The sequence below is a fragment of the Bos taurus genome, chromosome 5 (genome assembly GCF_002263795.3).
Source record: "Bos taurus isolate L1 Dominette 01449 registration number 42190680 breed Hereford chromosome 5, ARS-UCD2.0, whole genome shotgun sequence".
Lineage (NCBI taxonomy): Eukaryota > Metazoa > Chordata > Mammalia > Artiodactyla > Bovidae > Bos > Bos taurus.
The window spans coordinates 63,898,555-63,920,271 of NC_037332.1; the positions used below are offsets into that span (position 1 = coordinate 63,898,555).

The following is a 21,717-nucleotide window of genomic DNA, read 5'->3' on the forward strand; positions in this document are numbered from 1 at the left end:
TGTGAGAATCTAATGAATGTCACTGACCTAACAGGAGGCAGAGTTTAGGCATTAATGCGAGTAATGGGGAGAGTTTGTAAATACAGACAAGCTTTGCTCACTCTCCTGCCTCTCACCTCCTGCTGTACAGCCTGCTTCCTAACAGGCCATGGACCAGTACCTATGTGTGGCCCAGGGGTTGGGAACCCCTGGTTTATCCCATTCCCATGCCAAATGTACACGTGACTAACATGGTCCTGGCACTTCTTCCATTTTCCCTGTGTGGTCTTTGACTTGATCTGCACTCTGCACATACTCATCCTCAGCAACATTCCTACCACTTTCAACATGTCAAGTGTTGAGCACCTGGTGCTTCTCCAAATTCATCTAAGCCCAGGGGACTCGTGGCAACATGAAACAGGAACCATCAGACATAATTAACTTCATCACATGTAACTAAATACACACAGATTCCAGTCCAAATAAGTGGCACTTACTTATGTCCATTTAAGGCTGCATGGTGTAAAGCCGTGTAACCCGAACTGTCTGTGCAGTTCACATTGGGGCCTCGCCAGATGCTGCAAATAAAGCACAAGCACACAGTTAACAGGGGAGCAGAACTGTGCTTTGCAAAATAGTCAGCAGCATGTTTCAGATGAGGATTTTACTCATGTGAAAACAACTGCCACCTTTCCTGCACTCCCCTCAGAACAATATCTTTATTCATTTATTTGATGAAGAGAAATTATTAGTGAGTAAGTTTGAGTGAACTCCGGGAGTTGGTGATGAACAGGCAGGCCTGGCGTGCTGTGATTCATGGGGTCGCAAAGAGTCGGACACGACTGAGCAACTGAACTGAACTGAAAGCTACCATTAGAAATTATTAGCAAATGCAGACCCCCTGGTATTCCTTAAATTTGGACCCCAAAATTTCCTGTAACTTTCAGTCATTACTTAAATATTGGATCCAATTAATGTTCAACTATTATATTCTTTACCAAGAAGAAAGATTTAAGTCACCTGCCTCCTCCTTTTCAACACACTCATTCTGAGATGGCAGTGGTTTGCATAAGTTATATTTTTGGATATGGAAAGAATATAAACACTTCTTGCTGTTCCATTGCTAGCAAGAGAATGTAAAACATATTTCACCCTTGAAAATATAATTAGATTTGATTATCACAGACCATAAAAAGATTCTAATAGTTTTGAAGTTATTTTACTATACAATATATTTTGACGATAACATATAACTATAAGAAAGAATCCATTTTATCCTTGATCACTACAATTATAGAAACTATAGTTTAAAAAAAATAGGTATTGAAAGTTTTCCAAAAGTAAATCTCCCAAAAAAACTCTGATGTTATCAAAGCCATCAAAACTAACATTTAATGACAAACTTGGAGAAGGAAATGGCAACCCACTCCAGTATTCCTGCCTGGAGAATCCCATGGACAGAGGAGCATGACAGGCTACAGTCCATGGGATTGCAAGAGTCAGACACGGCTTGGCGACTAAACCACCACTGCCAATGACAAACTAATTCATGTATTCACAAAATATTTATTGTGTACCAATTGTATGTCACATATTAAGCTAAGTACTGAGAGCACAAAGTCATAATTCAAGGGCCTTCTTTACAAGAGCAGAGTCTAATGGAGAAGAGAGACACATAAACTAACAAGTACAGGCTAGTAAGATAATCCAGGTACCAGAGAGCACACAAGCATCTCTGAGAAGAGAATAAACAGCTATTCAAAATGAGAGATCACAACCAAGTTGAGACAGTGAAAATGAGTAGAATGTTCTTATTCGACAGTTATAAAAAGTCAAACCAATAAGATGCAGAGATCAATTGAAGGAAGGATACAATAGGAAGGATACAAAAGTACAATAGTTAGCACAGAATCACTCAAGTTAAATGTCTAAGTGACCGAAAGGAAAATGACATTAACTAAGCTGTGAAAAGAAAGGCAAATCTGCTGGAGGAAGACAGTGCAGATGGAAAGCAAACAATGACTTCAGGCTTGGAAACATTAAATTTCAGGTATCTGACATACTTATATAAAAGTAAGGATCTCCAGAAAACTATGAAAATATCTAGTTACAAGCATGGTTCTTAAGTTAGACAACCTGATTTCAAAAACCTGGCTCCATTACTTGCTGGGGGTAGCCCTGGATAAAGTATTTAATCTCTCTCAAGTATTTAATTCCTTGTCTGCAAAATATAGATGATGATAATAGTACTACTACCTTAAAATGTTGTGAGGATCAAATGAATCAGTACTTATAAAGCACTTTGGGCAGTAGTTGAACATAGCACTAGCATCTATTATATTTTTTATGTTTGTTCAATAAATTGTTATACGATAAAACCAAGGGAGTGCTTGATTTCAGACTCTCTAAGAGACAGGCCATCAGCTGGGCATAGTGGCATGCACCTGTAATCTCTGCTACTCAGGAGGCTGAGGCTGGAGGACTGCTTGAACCCAGGAGTTCTGGGCTGCGGTGCACTATGCCAATTGGGTGTCCACACTAAGTTCAGCATCAATATGGTGACCTCCTAGGAGAGGTCATTAGGCTCAAATACCTCAGTGGAAAATCTGTATATGAAGGCAAGGTGAAACCTTCTCTCAAATGTTGATATTAGCCAAAATATCAATCCCTGGATGAAAAAAAAAAAATCAAACCTAAGTTAGGTAGATAGTTTCAAGTTCAACGCAACTGAAAATCTTAAAACTTCCCAGCCCTCACTGAAGTGGTCAGAGAACTTATATGAATGTATATTGTGAGGAAAAAAAGAAAGAAAGAAAAATATAGGACGGACAGTAGAACCATGGATAATTAACAATACTTTAGGGTCCAACATAGGGGAAAAGTTACATGAAGAACACTGAGAGTTGCCCAAGAGTAAATAAAACCAAGAGAAAGCATTATACAATTTAAAACAGGAAACTGTCCCCAAAAAAAGAAATGAGATAAGAATTAAACTATTTGATAATAAAGAAGGTCTTGAGGAAATTAATGATGTAATATAACCAGTCAATTGTAAGATTTTAACTTTATTTTTATCTTAACTTCATTTCAATCCAGTGGTTTATTTTCTTTAGTGGTAGCTTACCTCCTGAGAATAAAAAAAAGTGACAGTTAAACCAGGAAAGTTATAAGATATGAATATGTTTTACAATTTCGTTATTATTGTTAGACTTTTAGCAATCTTTTTTTTTCTAAATCAATCCTTGAAGCATTTTTAGTTTCCTATTATATTCTTAAAATTTTTATACCTTTGTTTCTCTTGCTTATTTACCCATCTTGCCCTATTAATTTCCACCTTTGAGCCTTTACTCATGCCCTTCTACTAACCTATGATAGATTTTCTAAAAAAGCATCTTACCATTCTTCAAAAGCCTAGATCAAGATTCATCTCCTCCAATAATTTTTCTCTAAATACTGAATACAACAGTTATTTAACAAATATACGCTAAATTATAAATCAAATAACTGATTATTTTTAATGAATAAATTAGCCACAGGTAAAAACAAGTGTTAAGACAAATTCAATGTACTCATTTAAAATAATGTGAAATCAAAAAAATAATAGTAATAATTCAAGAGGCAAAAGAACAAAAAAGCAGAAGAGAGAAACAAGGAAGATTTGATACAAATACAAACGAAACTGTTAGATGATAGATTTAACCATATCAATGACAAAAATAACCACATCAACAATTACAATCACTGTTAATTATCTAATCATCCCAGTTCAAAAAAATATCATCAGACTGGATTAAAGAAAGTAAGACCCAACTGTATGCTCACTACAAGAAATTAGCTTTAAACATAGAGATACACAGGGCTTCCCTGATAGCTCAGTTGGTAAAGAATCTGCCTGCAAAGCAGGAAACACCAGTTCGATTCCTGGGAACCAGAGATCAAATTGCCAATATCCACTGCTGCTGCTACTGCTAAGTCGCTTCAGTCCTGTCCGACTCTGTGTGACCCCATAGACGGCAGCCCACCAGGATCCTCCATCCCTGGGATTCTCCAGGCAAGAACACTGGAGTGGGTTGCCATTTCCTTCTCCAATGCAGGAAAGTGAAAAGTGAAAGTGAAGTCGCTCAGTCGTGTCTGACTCTAGCGACCCCATGGACTGCAGCCTACCAGGCTCCTCCATCCATGGGATTTTCTAGGCAAAAGTACTGCAGTGGGGTGCCATTGCCTTCTCCACCAATATCCACTGGATCATCAAAAAATCAAGAGAGTTCCAGAAAAACATCTACTTTTGCTTTATTGACTATGCCAAAGCCTTTGACTGTGTGGATCACAACAAACTGTGGAAAATTCTTAAAGAAATGGGAATACCAGACCACCTGACCTGCCTCCTGAGAAATCTGTATGCAGGTCAAGAAGCAAGAGTTAGAACTGGCCATGGAACAACAGACTGGTTCCAAATAGGAAAGAAGTACATCAACCCTGCTTATTTAATTTAGATGCAGAGTCAGTTCAGTTCAGTTCAGTCGCTAAGTCGTGTCCGACTCTTTGCGACCCCATGAATCACAGCACGCCAGGCCTCCCTGTCCATCACCAACTCCCGGAGTTCACTCAGACTCACGTCCATCGAGTCAGTGATGCCATCCAGCCATCTCATCCTCTGTCGTCCCCTTCTCCTCCTGCCCCCAATCCCTCCCAGCATCACAGTCTTTTCCAATGAGTCAACTCTTCGCGTGAGGTGGCCAAAGTACTGGAGTTTCAGCTTTAGCATCATTCCTTCCAAAGAAATCCCAGGGCTGATCTCCTTCAGAATGGACTGGTTGGATCTCCTTGCAGTCCAAGGGACTCTCAAGAGTTGGAGTACATTATGCAAAATGCCCGGCTGGATGAAGCACAAGCTGGAATCAAGATTGTCGGGACAGTATCAGTATCCTCAGACATGCAGATGACACCACCCTTATGGTGGAAAGCAAAGACGAACTAAAGAGCCTCTTGATGAAAGTGAAAGAAGAGAGTGAAAAAGTTGGGTTAAAACTCAACATTCAGAAACTGAGATCATGGCATCCACTCCCATCACTTCATGGCAAATAGGTGGGGAAACAATGGAAACAGTGACAGACTTTATTTTGGGGGTTCCAAAATCACTGCAGATGGTGACTGCAGCCATGAAATTAAAAGACGCTTGCTCCTCGGAAGAAAAGTTATGACCAACCTACACAGCATATTAAAAAGCAGAGACATTACTTTGCCAACAAAAGTCCGTCTGGTCAAAGCTATGGTTTTTCCAGTAGTCATGTATGGCTGTGAGAGTTGGACTATAAAGAAAGCTGAGTGCTGAGGAATTGATGGTTTTGAACTGTGGTGTTGGAGAAGACTCTTGAGAGTCCGTTGGACTGCAAGGAGATCCAACCAGTCCATCCTAAAGGAAATCAGACCTGAATATTCATGGGAAGGACTGATGCTGAAACTCCAATAACTTGGCCACCTGATGTGAAGAACTGACTCATTTGAAAAGACCCTGATGCTGGGAAAGATTGAAGCTTTGAGGATTAGGGGACAACAGAAGTTGAGATGGTTGGATGTCATCACCAACTCAGTGACATGAGTTTGAGTAAACTCTGGGAGTTGGTGATGGACAGGGAAGCCTGGTATGCTGTAGTCCAGGGGGTCACAAAAAGTCAGACCTGAGTTAGTGACTGAACAACAACAACAGAATTTCAAAATACATGAAGCAAAAAACTGATACTATTGCAAAGAGAAATAGACCTATACACTTATACTTGGAGATTTTAATACCTCTCTCTCAATAATTGATAGAACAAGTAAACAGAAAATCAGTAAGGGGATATAAGACTTGAATAACACTACCAACCAAATTGGGGCTTCCCTGGTGGCTCAGATGGTAAAGAATCCACCTGTCAATGCAAGAGACTGGGTTCTACCCCTATGTCAGGAAGATAGATCCCTTAGAGAAGGAAATGGCAATGTGCTCCAGTATTCTAGCTTGGAAAATTCCATGGACAGAGGTACCTGGTGGGCTACAGTCCATGGGGTTGCAAAGAGTTGGACATGACAGCATGCATGCACACACACACACACACACCCCAACCAACTTGACCTGACATTTATAGAACCAATGCAATAATAGCAGAATACACATTCTTTTCAAGTGAACACAGGACATTTATCAATATATACTATATTGTGGATCATAAAACAAACCTCAATAAGTTCAAAAGATTCAAATAACACAAAATATGTTCTCTGACTCTAATGAAATTCAATTAAAAATCATTCACAGAAGAGTATCTTTAATATCCACAAATATTTGTAACTGAATAACACATAAGTCCAAGATAATATCATAAAGATTTTGGAAAATATTTACAACTGAAAGAGAAAGGAAACACAAAATATCAAAACTTTTGGGACACAACTAAATATCTAAAGGAAAATTTATAGTATTAAAATGACACTAATAGATCAGAGAGGGGTTCTAAATTGATGATCTCAGCTTCTACTTTAAAAAATAGGAAGAGTATATTACCCCAAAGTAAGCAGAAGAAAGGAAAACAATGAAATAAAAAACAGGCTAACAAGAGAGGAAATCAAAAAGTGATTTTTAAAAAATATGCTATAAATTTAAAAACCTACAGGTAAACTGATAAGGATAAAAATAGAAGATATAAATGATCAAATCAGGAGTAGAGAAGTAGTATCACTATATATTCTAAAGACATGAACAGCAGGAGAATATTTTTTAATAACATTATATCAACAAATTAGAAAACTTAGATGAAATGGGCAAGCTTCTTGAAAACTACCAAAATAATCTTTTAAAAAAATGTATAACCTGATAGCCCTACATCTATTAAAGAAACTGAATGTGAACTTGTAATTACAAACATTTCTCACAAAACAAAAATAAACCCTCCAGGTTTAAATCGCTTCAGTGGGAAATTATGCCAGGTATTTAAAAAAGAAATAATATCAATTTTACAAAAGGATTCCAAAATATTGTAGAGGCACAAATAGTGCCTAACATTCTATGAGATCAGCATTCTATGAGATCAAAAACATACGACAAAAAAGAACTACAGATCAATATATCACTCATGAATATAGATGCAAAAATTCTCAGCAAAATTCTAGCAAGTTGAATCCAACAATACATAAAAACAATATTACACCATGATGAAATGGAGTTTATTTCAGGAATGCAAATTTAACATTCATAAATTACTATACTAACAAACTAAAAAAGAAAAATCTTGATTATCTCAACACATATGGAAGTAATATTTGCCAAATTCCAACATCAATTCCTAACAAAAACTGTTAGTAAACTGGAATAGAAAGAAATTTAATCAACTTATAAAAGACATCTTTTTGCCTTTTCATACCATTCATATGGTTCTCAAGGCAAGTATACTGAAGTAGTTTGCCATCCCCTTCTCCAGTGGACCACATTTTTTTTTAGAAATCTCCAGCATGACCCGTCTGTCTTGGGTGGCCCTACATGGCATGGCTCATAGTTTCACTGTTAGAAAAGGCTGTGGTCCACGCAATCAGTTGATTAGTTTTCTATAATTGTGGTTTTCATTCTGTCTGCCCTCTGATGGATAAGGATAAGAGGCTTTGGGAAGCTTCCTGTTGGGAGAGACTGTGGGGGAAACTGGATCTTGCTCTGATAAGTAGGGCCATGCTCAGTAAATCTTTAATTTTTGTCACTCTGCTTATGTAACTCATATGCAGAGTACATCATGTGAAATGCCAGGCTGGATGAAGCACAAGATGGAATCAAGATTGCCAGGAGAAATATCAATAACCTCAGATGTGCAGATGACATCACTTTTATGGCAGAAAGCAAAGAACTAAAGAGCCTCTTGATGAAAGTGAAAGAGGAGAGTGAAAAAGTTGGCTTAAAACTCAACATTCAAAAAACAAAGATCATGGCATCCAGTCCTATCATTTCATGGCAAATAGATGGGGAAATAATGGAAACAGTGAGAGACTTTATTTTAGAGGGCTTGAAAATCACTGCAGGTGGTGACTGCAGCCATGAAATTAAAAGATGTTTGCTCCTTGGAAGAAAAGTTATGACATTTATTAAATGTCATATTAAAAAGCAGAGACATTACTTTGCTGACAAACGTCCATCTAGTCAAAGCTATGATTTTCCATTAGTCATGTATGGCTGTGGGAGTTGGACTATAAAGAAAGCTGAGTGTCGAAGAATTGATCATTTTGAACTGTGGTGTTGGAGAAGACTCTTGAGAGCCCCTTGGACTGCAAGGAGATCCAACCAGTCCATCCTAAAGGAAATCAGTCCTGAATATTCATTGGAAGGACTGATGCTGAAGCTGAAACTCCAATACTTTGGCCACCTGATGTGAAGAACTGACTCCTTGGAAAAGACTCTGATGCTGGGCAAGATTGAAAGCAGGAGGAGAATGGAATAACAGAGGTTGAGATGGTTGGATGGCATCACCGACTTAATGGACATGAATTTGAGCAAGTTCCAGGAGTTGGTGATGGATAGGGAAGCCTGGCATGCTGCAGTCCATGGGGTCACAAAGAGGTGGACATGACTGAGCGATTGAACTGAACTGAACTGATAAAAGACATCTACAAAAAAGTTGTAGCTAAAATCATCTTAATGATAAAAGACTGAGTGCATTCCCCTTGAGATCAAGAACAAGACTTTCCTGGTGGTCCAGAAGTTAAGAATATACCTGCCAATGAAGGGGACATGGGTTTGAGCCTTGCTCCAGCAGGATTCCACATGCCTCTATGTTTGTGATGGGCATAAACTATGAAAAGTATGTCAACTCTCTCAAGATTGTCAGCAATGCCTCCTGGACCATCAACTGCTTGATAACCCTGGCCAAGGTAACTATGACAACTTGGGCATTGTTAGGACTCACAACCACAGTCAAGGCCAGTACTGCCACTCAGAAAACTACAATTTGAAGAAAGAATCATATAAAAGCACATTACATAAAACTGCAAGATGAAGCAAGTGCTAATGTAGAAGCTGCAGCAAGTTATCCAGAAGATAAAATCAAAATAACTAAATAACATGGCTACAGTGAGAGTGAAAGTAGCTCAGTCGTGTCCGACTCTTTGTGACCCCATGGACTATACAGTCCATGGAATTCTCCAGGCCAGAATAGTGGAGTGAGTAGGTAGCCTTTTCCTTCTCCAGTGGATCTTCCCAATCCAGAAATCAAACCTAGGTCTCCTGCATTGCAGGCGGATTCTTTACCTGCTGAGCCACAAGGGAAGCACAGTAAACAACAGATTTTTTGATATAGACAAAACAGCCTTACATTAGAATACAATGCCATCTAAAACTTTCATAGCTAGAGAGAAGTCAGAGTCTGGCTTCAAAGCTTCAAAGGACAGACTGACTCTCTTGTTAGGAGCTAATGTAGCTGGTGACCCAAAATTGAAGGCATTCATAAATCAACTATCAGATCAGATCAGTCGCTCAGTCGTGTCTGACTCTTTGCGACCCCATGAATTGCAGCACGCCAGGCCTACCTGTCCATCACCAACTCCTGGAGTTCACCCAGACTCACGTCCATCAAGTCAGTGATGCCATCCAGCCATCTCATCCTCTGTCGTCCCTTTCTCCTCTTGCCCCCAATCCCTCCCAGCATCAGAGTCTTTTCCAATGAGTCAACTCTTTGCATGAGGTGGCCAAAGTACTGGAGTTTCAGCTTTAGCATCATTCCTTCCAAAGAAATCCCAGGGCTGATGTCCTTCAGAATGGACTGGTTGGATCTCCTTGCAGTCCAAGGGACTCATTTCATGCAAAGATGGGCTTGATAAAGGACAGAAATGGTATGGACCTAACACAAGCAGAAGATATTAAGAAGAGATGGCAAGAATACACAGAAGAACTGTACAAAAAAGATCTTCACGACCCAGATAATCATGATGATGTGATTACTGACCTAGAGCCAGACATCCTGGAATGTGAAGACAAGTGGGCCTTAGAAAGCATCACTACAAACAAAGCTAGTGGAGGTGATGGAATTCCAGTTGAGCTATTCCAAATCCTGAAAGATGACGCTGTCAAAGTGCTGCACTCAATATGCCCGCAAATTTGGAAAACTCAGCCAGCAGTGGCCACAGGACTGGAAAAGGTCGGTTTTCATTCCAATCCCCAAAAAAGGCAATGCCAAAGAATGCTTAAACTACCGCACAGTTGCACTCATCTCACACGTTAGTAAAGTAATGCTCAAAATTCTCCAAGCCAGGCTTCAGCAATATGTGAACTGTGAACTTCCTGATGTTCAAGCTGGTTTTAGAAAAGGCAGAGGAACCAGAGATCAAATTGCCAACATCTGCTGGATCATGGAAAATCAACTATACTTCAATTTAAAAAATAAATCAATTAATTAAAAATAAATTCATCATTCTGAAAATCCTAGGGCCCTGAAGAATTATGCTAAATCTCCTCTATACTCTATAAATGGAACAAGAAAGCCTGGATGACAGCACATCTGTTTACAACAAGGTTTACTGAATATTTTAAGCCCACTTATTACTCAGGAAAAATACTCCTTTCCAAATATTACTGCTCAATGACAATACATCTGGTCACCCAAGACCTCTGATGGAGATATACAATGAGATTAATGTTGTTTTCATACCTGCCAACACAACATCCATTTTATAGTCCACAGATCAAGGAGTAATTTTAATGTTTAAGTCTTACTACTTAAGATACATTTTGTAATGCTGTAGCTGCCATAGATAATGATTCCTCTGATGGATCTGGACAAAGTCAAATGAAAACCTTCTGAAAACAATTTACCCTTCTGGATGCCATTAAGGACATTTGTGATTGATGGGTCTGCCGGGAGCCGGCATATTGCATATTGAGTGCATATTGCATATTGAGTGCAGCACTTTTCAGGATCTGGAATAGCTCAACTGGAATTCTATCACTGCCGGTAGCCAGCGTGAGGAACTCCGCCCATGACAAAGGTCATGAGGAAGGAGGCTCGGCATACGCAAAGGCGGGATCGAGCTTCAGGAGTCCCCCTGGAAATTCTCGAGCATATACCCCCAAAACCAGAATCTGCCTACTTTCTGCTTTGTGCTTTCACCTACACCTCTGACTTTACGGGGGGCTGTCCCCCACTACGTCTCTGAAAAAAGTTAGCTTACAGCTCCAGTTAATAATTCCTGGGTGTGACAGTGTTTAACCTACAAACTCCTTTGGAAATCCTCTAGCCTGCCTGAATAGGTTTTTCCGGCCTCATGTGATTGTTCAGAGCCTCCCAACTGTGAGAGGCAGGAGATGTTCTAAACTGTCTAAACACAGATTCTTTTGAGTAGTTAAAAGATTGATTAGAAATTGTATTGGTGAAGGGATTTTCACTTGTTGGGCCAATGTTTGCTGCTAAGTTTCCATATCCCTTACCTGCTGTGTCCCTGGCAGTGTATTGGTTAATATAATTGGTGTAAATAGTAGCTTTAATGTTTGTAACCTGGGACCCTTGAGTTAATTCTTTTTCTTGTTGTAGCCCACCACACCTTTGCGCTGTAGGAATGCAACTTTATCTAATGCTTTTGGAGGGTGGCTCCTGACCAATCACCTTTAGAGAAAAATAAGTTTTCTGAAGAAAAGGTCTTAAAATGTTAACAGGCCTCCGGGCCAGAAGATGATGCAAATCACCTAAGCTTTTGCATATGATAAGTTTGCAGGAAGAAAGCCTGGTTTGCTGCAAGACTCTACCCCTTCCCCCATTATCCTCTGTGCATAACTTAAGGTATAAAAACTACTTTGAAAAATAAAGTGCGGGCCTTGTTCACCGAAACTTGGTCTCACCATGTCGTTCTTTCTCTTACCTTCTGGCTGAATTATTCAGCCTCTTTTCTGCACTAAATTTCCTCACTGAGCTATCCTTATTTCAGCCTCTTTTCTCCACTGAATTTCCTCACTGAGCTATCCTTATTTCAGCCTCTTTTCTTCACTGAATTTTACTGAGCTATCCTCATTCTATTACTCTTTATATCCTTAATTAACATTTAATTAAGCAATTGTTTCCTGATCTTCGCCTACGCCGTCTCTCCTTCGAATACCCTGGTTCAGCCGGGGCTGGTCCCCGGCATGGGTCGAAGTAAAAATATCAACACTAATAGGAGTTTGGAAGCAGTTGACTTCAACCCTAATGGATGTCTTTGAGGGCCTCATACTTTATACTCATACTTCAGTGAAGAAGTAACTGCAAATGTGCTGGAAATAGCAAGAGAATTAAAAGTGGAGCCCAAAGAGATGACCAAATTGCTGCAATCTCATGATAGACTTTAAACATGTAAGGAGTTGGTTCTTGTGAATGAGCAAAAGAAGCGGTTTCTTGAGATAGAATCTATTCTGATGAAGGCACTTTGAAGAATGTTAAAAGTCTTCAAAGAATTTAGAATACCACAAAACTTAATGAAGCAGCAACAGGGTTTGAGAGGATTGACTTCTATATTGAAAGAGGCTCTGATGTGTGTAAAATGCTTTGAAACAACACCTTCTGCTACAAAGAAATCATTCAAAGAAGGAATTAATAGATAGGGAAAACTTCATTGTTGTGTTATTTTATGAAATTGCCATAGCCACCCCAACCTTCAGCAACCACCACCCAGATTAGTCAGCAGCTATCAACATCAAGGCAAGACCTTCTACCAGCCAAAAGATTACAACTTGCTAAAAGCTCAGATGATGGTTATCATTTACTAAAAATAAAGTATGTTTTAATTAAGGTATGTCCACAGCTTTTTTAACATAATGGTACTATACACTTAACAGACTACAGCATGATATAAACATAACTTCTGCATGCACTGGGGAACAAAAATATCCATGTGCAATATTTGCTTTATTGCAGTGGTCTGGAACAAAGCTCACAATATCTTGAAGGTATGCCTATATGTACTGCTGATCTGTTTTAGGGGTTCTCTTGTAGTAACCAATTTCTCTATTCTGGCACTAGAATCAGATTTTTTAGTATTATTTATAATTGGTGGCAGTAGATCCCATAATTCCTTCACTTCACAATTTTTTCCTGCAAATTTCTCTACATGTCTATGGAAAAAAGTATTAATATGAAGACTACAGGCACAAAAATATGTATAATTTTAAAAGTAAAGAAGAGATAGCTTATAAAAAAAGGGAAAAATTAATCAGGATTCATCTACACCATGGATTATGCAACTGTTAAAACAAATGTTTGACCTATATATATTGACCTTGAAAACATATTAAATGAAAAAAAAAAACAAGTTGCATAATATTGTGTGAATCAATGCCCTAAATGCCCTAAATGTTTTACCTACATTAACTCATTTACATCCATATAACTATAAGACAGAGACTATTATCATTACCATTGTACTGATGATAAATATTTACATTAACATAGAAAAGTCCATGCAAAAATAATCACCTCTGAATTGCTTTAGTAGTCAAAATTATCAAGTTATTTTTCATGGAAAAATTTTTATAAACAGTAAAATATGAGGGAGAAAAGATAGGTTTGCTCCAGATTGTGAAGAGCCTTATAACATGCCAAATAGCTTAGTCTGTTCTAAGCAACTTGGACCAAGAGGTTATCAGAAAGATACTAAGCATGTTTCTGGGTTGGGTCAGTGTTATAGGAGAGCTCTTGTGACAGGCAAGTGAAGAGAGTGAACAAATTGGTTTTAGGGAGTCGTTAGCAGTCTGTTTTAACAATCTGGGGAAGAAACAAAAAAAATCAGAATTAGTGGAGATACAGAGGTAGAGAAGAGGTAGGAAATTCTGGCAGATATCAATATGCCTAAAATAAAACCTAATGGATGTGGTACCCATATGAATAGGATAGGAGCCAAAGAATAACTGAGGTTTCTACATGCATGAGTGAAATGCATGGATGATGAGATATCTTCATTAGAGAGGACTGCAAGGGCACTGGTGTCCCTTGGGGAAAGTCAAGTTTCAGCTAAAGCTGACTAGCATACTATGTTGCCCAGGAATACCTTTGGCAAAGAATGGAAAAGAAATGAGAAAATACTGTAAATTAACTCAAATTATTTTCAAATTTCCTGCATGTTATTAGACCTTATAAATATTTAGTAGGGGAAGATACTGGTATTTATAACTAAAATAAGATTAAAGGTCTGTAGATTTCATTTACCTATACCCTCTCAGTTCCTGGCTATTTTAAAAAAGGAATTAATTATAATAGGAGCATGGGGAAAACATATCCAGTGCATATCTTCTTTCCTAAACAGAATAAATGTGGATACATCTTTTTTTAAACAAGGATGTTTAGAATAGAAATTTAGCATACATATAAATATAGTTGACTGCCTTAGGCATATATCCACATATCCATAGAACATCTACACACATTTGAAAGATTATAAATAAGCCAGACCCAGACCTCCCAACTAAAACCTTAATTTAAAATTTTGCTACCTATTTTAATATTATTACATATTTATTCCCCCCAAAAAGGAAATTTATAGCTCTTTGGTCTTAGTCTAATACACACTAAATTCCATCTCTGATACAGACTTATCTATGTTTTCAATTCTGTATGTGAGAATTTGTGCCCACAATGAATGGTCTGAGACAATAAGAGAGCCCCAATTACCAAAGATTTAATTTCTGATGTTATACTATTTGTACTAGTATTTCAAATTGGATTAATATGTTTCAGAACAAATATAAACAGATAGGTTTTCCACAGAAGTTTTAAATAACCTGGATGTTCATTAGTGAGAATATTGTGTTCCCTAAGCTCTCACATATTTAACATTATACCTAAATAAAGTCTGAGTTTCTCAGGCCAATATTCTCATGTATAGCAAATAAAACTTAAACACAGCTACTCCACAAATTGATCATCATTATACCCTCTACCAACCTATGGGACAAATCCTCAAGGAGCATATAAAACTTAACAGTTTTTCTTGATTCTTACCTGACTCTAGACACTTGAGATTACCCCAAGGCTCCAGATATGAAAACGTACAGAATGTGCACTGAATGCCTCAAGCATGGTCAGAGTATGTAGGAATGGTCTTCTTATATATCAGATGATTTTCAGGCAATGAAAACAAAGCCCTCATTTTCAATTTGTATCTTAATAGTTTGCTTCCACCTGTGGATGAACTGGACATGTACACGTGCTGTAAGTTAAGTTCTCATCTCCATAGTGATGATGTAATTTTATTATCATGGGCTAAAAGTGTCTCATATGGATGTAATGAATCTGGAATAATGTAAGCCATACATGTAAAGTTAAATTTTCTAGTAGCCACATTAAAAAGATTTTTTAAAAGAGATTAAATTAAATTTTGTATATTTTATTTAACTGAGAATATCCAAACAGCATTTCAACATGTAATTGATGTAAAAATCATTGACGTATTTTTACATTTTTTGCACTGCTTTCAAAATCAGTGTCTATTTTACATTAAAGCACACTGCAATTAGAACTAGCCATATTTCAAGTGCTTGATAGCCTCATGAGGACAATGGCTACTCGATCACACAACATAGGGGATGTGCTCAATTGCTTCAGTCGTGAATTTTGAAAAGACTGGTTCAAAACTGGGAAAGGAGTATGACAAGGCTGTATATTGCCACCCTACTTATTTAACTTACATGCAGAGTACATCATGTGAAATGTCGGGCTGGATGAAGCACAAGTTGGAACCAAGATTGCCGGAAGAAATACCAATAACCTCAGATATGCAGATGACACCACCCTTATGACAAAGAGCAAAGAGAAACTAAAGAGCTTCTTGATGAAAGTGAAAGAGGAGGGTGAAAAAGCTGGCTTAAAACTCAACATTCAAAAAACTAAGACCATGGCATCTGGTGCCATCACTTCATGGCAAACATGAAGATGGGGAAACAATTCTTTAGGCCAGAATACTGGAGTGGGTAGCCTTTCCCTTCTCCAGGAGATCTTTGCAACCCAGTAATTAAACCCAGGTGTCCAGCATTGTAAGCAGATTCTTTACCACCTGAGCCACAAGGGAACCCCAAGAATACTGGAGTGGATAGCCCATCCCTTCTCCAGTGCACCCCTTCTCCAGCCCATCCCTTCTCCAGCAGATCTTCTCAACCCAGGAATTGAACTGGGGTATCCTGCACTGCAGGCAATCCTGCATTGCAGGCAGATTCTTTACCAACTGAGTTATCAGGGAAGCCCTGAAACAATGGACAGTAACAGTTTATTTTCTTGGACTCCAAAATCACTTCAGATGGTGACTGCAGCCATGAAATTAAAAGACACTTGCTCCTTGGAAGAAAAGCTGTGACAAACCTAGACAGAGTATTAAAAGGCAGAGACATTACTTTGCCAAGAAAGGTCCATCTAGTCAAAGCTATGGTTTTTCCAGTAGTCATGGATGGATGTGAGAGTTAGATCATAAAGAAAACTGAGCACCAAAGAATTGATGCTTTTGAACTGTGGTGTTGGAGAAAATTCTTGAGTCCCTTGGACTGCAAGGAAATCAAACCAGTCAATTGTAAAGGAAATCAATCCTGAATATTCATTGGAAGGACTGATGCTGAAGCTGAGGCTCCAATACTTTGGCCACCTCATGCGAAGAACTGGCTCACTGGGAAAGACCCTGATGCTGGGAAAGATTAAAACTAGGAGAAGGGAATGACAAAAAAGATGAGATGGTTGGATGGCATCACCTACTCGATGGACACGAGTTTGAGAAAGCTCCAGGAGTTGGTGATGGACAGGGAAGCCTGGTGTGCTGCAGTCCATTAGGTCGCAAAGAGTCAGACATGACTGTGTGACTGAACTGAACTGAAAGGAATACAGACTGAGGCTACCTCCTGGGTGTGGCAGTATTTATCTGTGGAAAGATATGGACAAACCAATTTAGGAGTAAGGACAAGGGAAAAAGGGTCATAAACCTTGCCATGGGCCATCACATTGTATTAATATACGAAGACATCTTTTGGCCCTTTGCCTTCCTCCTAGCAAAGTGAAGAAGGGATTTAATGGCAGAGGGAACAGGAAGGTGAGGGAATAAGTATGAGTGCTATCTCCATATTCCCCTCCAGACTAAACTGCTCACACAAAGGCAGAAAGCTTTGAATGTAACATGAGAATGAGATTTTCAAACAGAAAAGACCAACAAAAATGAAGACATAAACCAGTGTGTGTGTATTTAGTATCTATTTTTTGAAATGCCTGTTCAATATTTGTCCATTTTGTGTTGGGTTGTGTGCCATTAAAATTGTTTTAATTGATTTTTAGGAGTTTTTTACATGTTTGGTTAAGAGTCTCTTGTCTCTCTCTCACACACACACGCACATAGAGTTGCTCAAATTCATTAGTCATCACAAAAAACACAAATTAATATCTCAATGAAATATCACTGTCTATCTACCAGAATGAGTAAAATGAAAACTAAGTGTTAGCAAGGATGTGAAGCAACTGGAATTTTCATATGCTGCTAGTAGAAATGTAAATTGGTATAAACACTGAAAAGTTATTTAACAATATTTATTAAAAATTCACATACGTATAGCCTATGACTAGCAGTTCAAAAATTATGTGGTGCTAGTGGTAAAGAACCTGCCTGCCAATGCAGGAGACATAAGAGACGTGGGTTCTATTCTTGGGTTCAGAAGATCCCCTGGAGAAGGGCCCAGCAACCCACTCCAGTATTCTTGCCTGGAGAATTCCATGGACAAAGGAGCCTGGCAGGCTACGGTCCATGGGTTCACAAAGAGTCAGACACAACTGAAGCAACTTAGCACTTACACATCAAAAGACATGTACAAGCAAATACTATTCACAATAGCAAAAAGACTAACCATCAATTGTAGACAAAGAATAAGCTGGAGTATATTCACAAAGCACAATACTACACAGCAATGAAAAGGAATATATTATTGTTATTCTCCACAAATGAATGAGTTTTACAAACATTAAATTGAGCTCTCAAAAGTCATATATAAAAGACTTCATACAAAAGACATATATAAAATTCCATCTGAACAAGTTCAAAATGAGGAAAGCTAATATGTTGTGTTAGAAGTCAAGACAATAATTACCTTTAGAGGAAATAGTAACTTTAGAATACAGCACAATTAGGGTTTCTGGAGTCCTAATAAAATTCTATTTTCTTGATTTGGATTCTGACCACAAAGATGTAACGACTGAAAATTCATCATTATTTTACAACTATGTAGTTAATTTTCAATGGATTTTATTTAGACAAAATAAGCAGAAATAAGTCTTAATAGTTTGAATGTAACTATTTTAATAATAGAAAGTAAAAACACATAGAATTAGAATTAGATATTATTAAACAGCGTGTTGCTCATCCACCAGAAAATAAAATTTCTATAGAACACAGTGGTAATAGAAACTGAAAAAAAAATTCTAAGATTTATACCACATGAATAAGAATTTTCAATTATTTCAGTTAGATAAATTAATCTTTTTTTTTACTTGAGATATTATTCTGATTCAAGCTCATTTGGCCAAAGAACTTTCTTTAGGAATTTTGTCTGAAATGTCTGTCTTGGTACCTTTCTTGAGTTCCTGCATCCAAGTCCAATGTGTGTGAAGGTAGGGGGAGGAGGGCTTCCGACACAATACCAAACAATTTTTGGACACCAGCAAGGTGTCTGAGAATTCAACTTAATTCAACTCAATTCTGACACTATCTATCGAGAGATAGCATATTCCGCAAGTGAGGACCTCTGTCCCACAAGACTGCCCTCCACTACAGGTGCCAATCCAAAGCCCAGGTTGTTACTTGTGCTTCTGACCAACCAGCTACAAATGAGATCACAAGGCCGGGTTGTTACCTATACTTCTGACCAACTGGCTATAAGTCAGAGGTTCATTCCTACAACTCCCTCCTTGGCTGCAATTAATTTGCTAGAGCAGTTCACAGAACTCAGAACTCATTTCACTTACTAGATAACTGGTTTATTATAAAAGGATATAGCTTAGAAACAGCCAGCTAATGAGATACAGAGGGGAAAGGACTTGGAATTTCCATGCTCTCTCCTGATACAGCACTCTCCCCAGTTTCCCCATATTCACCAACCTGGAAGCTCTCTAAATTCAGTCCTTTGTGGGATTTTATGAAGGCTTCATTACATAAACATGATTGATTAAATCACTGGCCATGAGAGATTGGTTCCTCCAGCCCCTCTCCCCTTCTCTGAGGTCACAGAGATAGGACTGACAGTTAAACTCTCTAACTACTTGATCGGGTCTCCTTGTAATCATCCCCTATCCTCAGGTGCAGTCCAAGAGTCACCTCATTAACATCACAAAAGATATCTTTATTGCTCTTATCTCTTAGGAAATTCCTAGGGTTTTAGGAGCTGTGCCGCAGAAACCGGACAACAAACAAACAAATATATAAAAATTTCTCATTACAAGTCACAATTTCTCAGTACCATTAAAAATAGTAACACATCTGTAAGTTGAACGCATATAATACCTTCAGAATGTTTTTCCTGTGGAATTCTGAATACACGGCCCCACTATCTTTTAGCATATACTGTTACAGACAGGAAGAACAATGTCAATTTGATTCTTTTTCCTTTAGACTGAAAAGACAGTATCTGCTTTTGCAACCTAAAATCTTACAAAATTACTGTTCATAGAATTCAGAGATTCCACTGGGATATATCTGAGTGTAGGTTTTTTCTCACAATAGTTTTTGTTAACACTGAAAAACTAAGAACCCTCAATTGGAAGAGACAACAGACCAGAAGGGGGAGCTCTCATACTCTATAATGATCAGTTCAGTTCAGTTCAGTTCAGTCACTCAGTCGTGTCCAACTCTTTGTGACCCCATGGATTGCAGCACGCCAGGCTTCCCTATCCATCACCAACTCCTGGAACTTCTCAGACTGTCAGATACATAACATAATACTTCTTCCACTTTTCAAGTGATAATTGGTGTGCTGAGGCTTTCAATGCTCCAGAAGGGTTGTAGTTCTGGTGATGTCACATCAGGAGGCCACTTGGAATCTCTTTCTTAAAGTCAGTGTTGTCCTCTGGAAAGATTTAGGTGGATACTATGAGGCTGTTAAAAAACCTTGACCTGTCCACACGTGCCCAGCAAATTCCATCACTGTTAATGAACCTTTTCGAGGTGTATCTGACCGAAATGTATGGGTAGTGCTGGGCCTTGAAAACTCATGTCCATTAAGTCGGTGATGCCATCCAACCATCTCAGCCTCTGTCATTCCCTTCTCCTCCTCCCTTCAATCTTTCCCAGCATTAGGGTCTTTTCCAAGGAGTCAGTTCTTCACATCAGGTGGCCAAAGTATTGAGTTTCAGCTTCAGCATCAGTCCTTCCAATGAATATTCAGGACTGATTTCCTTCAGGATGGACTGGTTGGATCTCCTTGCAGTCCAAGGGGCTCTCAAGAGTCTTCTCCAACACCACAGTTCAAAACCATCAATTCTTCAGTGCTCAGCTTTCTTTATAGTCCAACTCTCACATCCATACATGACTACTGGAAAAACCATAGCTTTGACTAGATGGACTTTTGATGATAACACAGCCCAAAAGGAAAAAACATTTCCTCTTCTTGCCTGACAAGAGCTCAGCTAATGAAAAGCCACTGTATTTCCAAATTTCAGTTCCTTCAATGGACTCTTTGTTTACTATACACCTCTCAGTTTCCTTTTCACCTCTTCAAGAGTTCTCCTCTCTCTGCTGTATGGGACTTGACTGTGTATCTCACCATGGTTTTTCTGTACTCAGTGGCTCAGTTGTGTCCAACTCTTTGCAACTCCTTGGACTGAAGTCCACCAGGTTTCTCTGTCCTTGGGGATTCTCCAGGCAAGAATGCTAGAGTGGGTTGCCATGTCCTCCTCCAGGGGATCTTTCCAAACCAGGGCTCAAACCCAGGTCTCCTGCACCACAGGTGGATTCTTTATTGACTGAGCCACCAGGGAAGTCCATCCCCAAATTCCAATACTTTGTTGATCCCAAATAAACCCATTTTGCTACTGAAATAACTAGCAGTTTATTTGTTTCAGGTCAACAACACTCTCTGGCTTTCAAGGAAAGATTTAAATTTGTCTTCATTTCAGGGAAATGTTACTTTATTTTGTTTTTATTATTATTTCTTCTATTTATTTTCCCTTTCTAGAACATCTATGACTAGAATGTTAGATTCCCAAATATATCACATACATCTTTTTTCTCTCATTTCTCTTTGTATTTTTTTCTCACCTCAGGAAATAATCATTTTAATTGTATTTTAAATCACTGGTTTATTTTTTTTTAATGTCCAGTCATCATCTCTCAGTTATTTATGTTTTATAAACTTTCTTGTCTCTAATATATCTTAAATCTCCAAGTAACCTGAAAGTCCTATCCTTTTGGTGAAGTCTTTGTTTCATATGTATGACTTCAACATAAACCAAGTTCTCTATCATCTAACTCAAATTTTTAATACATAAAACATATCAATAATTCTAGGTTTTCATAAATATAAGATTTTTATTTGTCTTCCTTTTTTATCTCTACAAAATAACGAAAGTGTTTTATACCCCTAAGAAGAAATACCCCAATTATGTTAAATGACTCAAGGGACAGAGTTAATTTTGTATGAGTAGATTAAATTTGCTTGATTGCTCTTTTTCAGCAGAGAATATGTTAATAACAAGCTTCAAATTAATAGCTTTATTTGCTTTTGACAAGTCTATATGTGGTAAAATCCTTTTCTGC

General features: G+C 38.2%; 1 protein-coding gene across 4 annotated transcripts in view; it reads right to left on the reverse strand.

The window, feature by feature from the left end:
- Positions 1-21,717, reverse strand: part of ANKS1B (ankyrin repeat and sterile alpha motif domain containing 1B) — a 1,158,555-nt gene that overhangs the window by 1,010,042 nt on the left and 126,796 nt on the right. For all 4 annotated transcript variants that reach the window (XM_024992182.2, XM_024992180.2, XM_024992184.2 and 1 more), the window contains exon 2: positions 477-557. In XM_024992182.2, the coding sequence (XP_024847950.2) occupies positions 477-557 (81 nt within the window). The remainder of the gene's footprint in view (positions 1-476; positions 558-21,717) is intronic.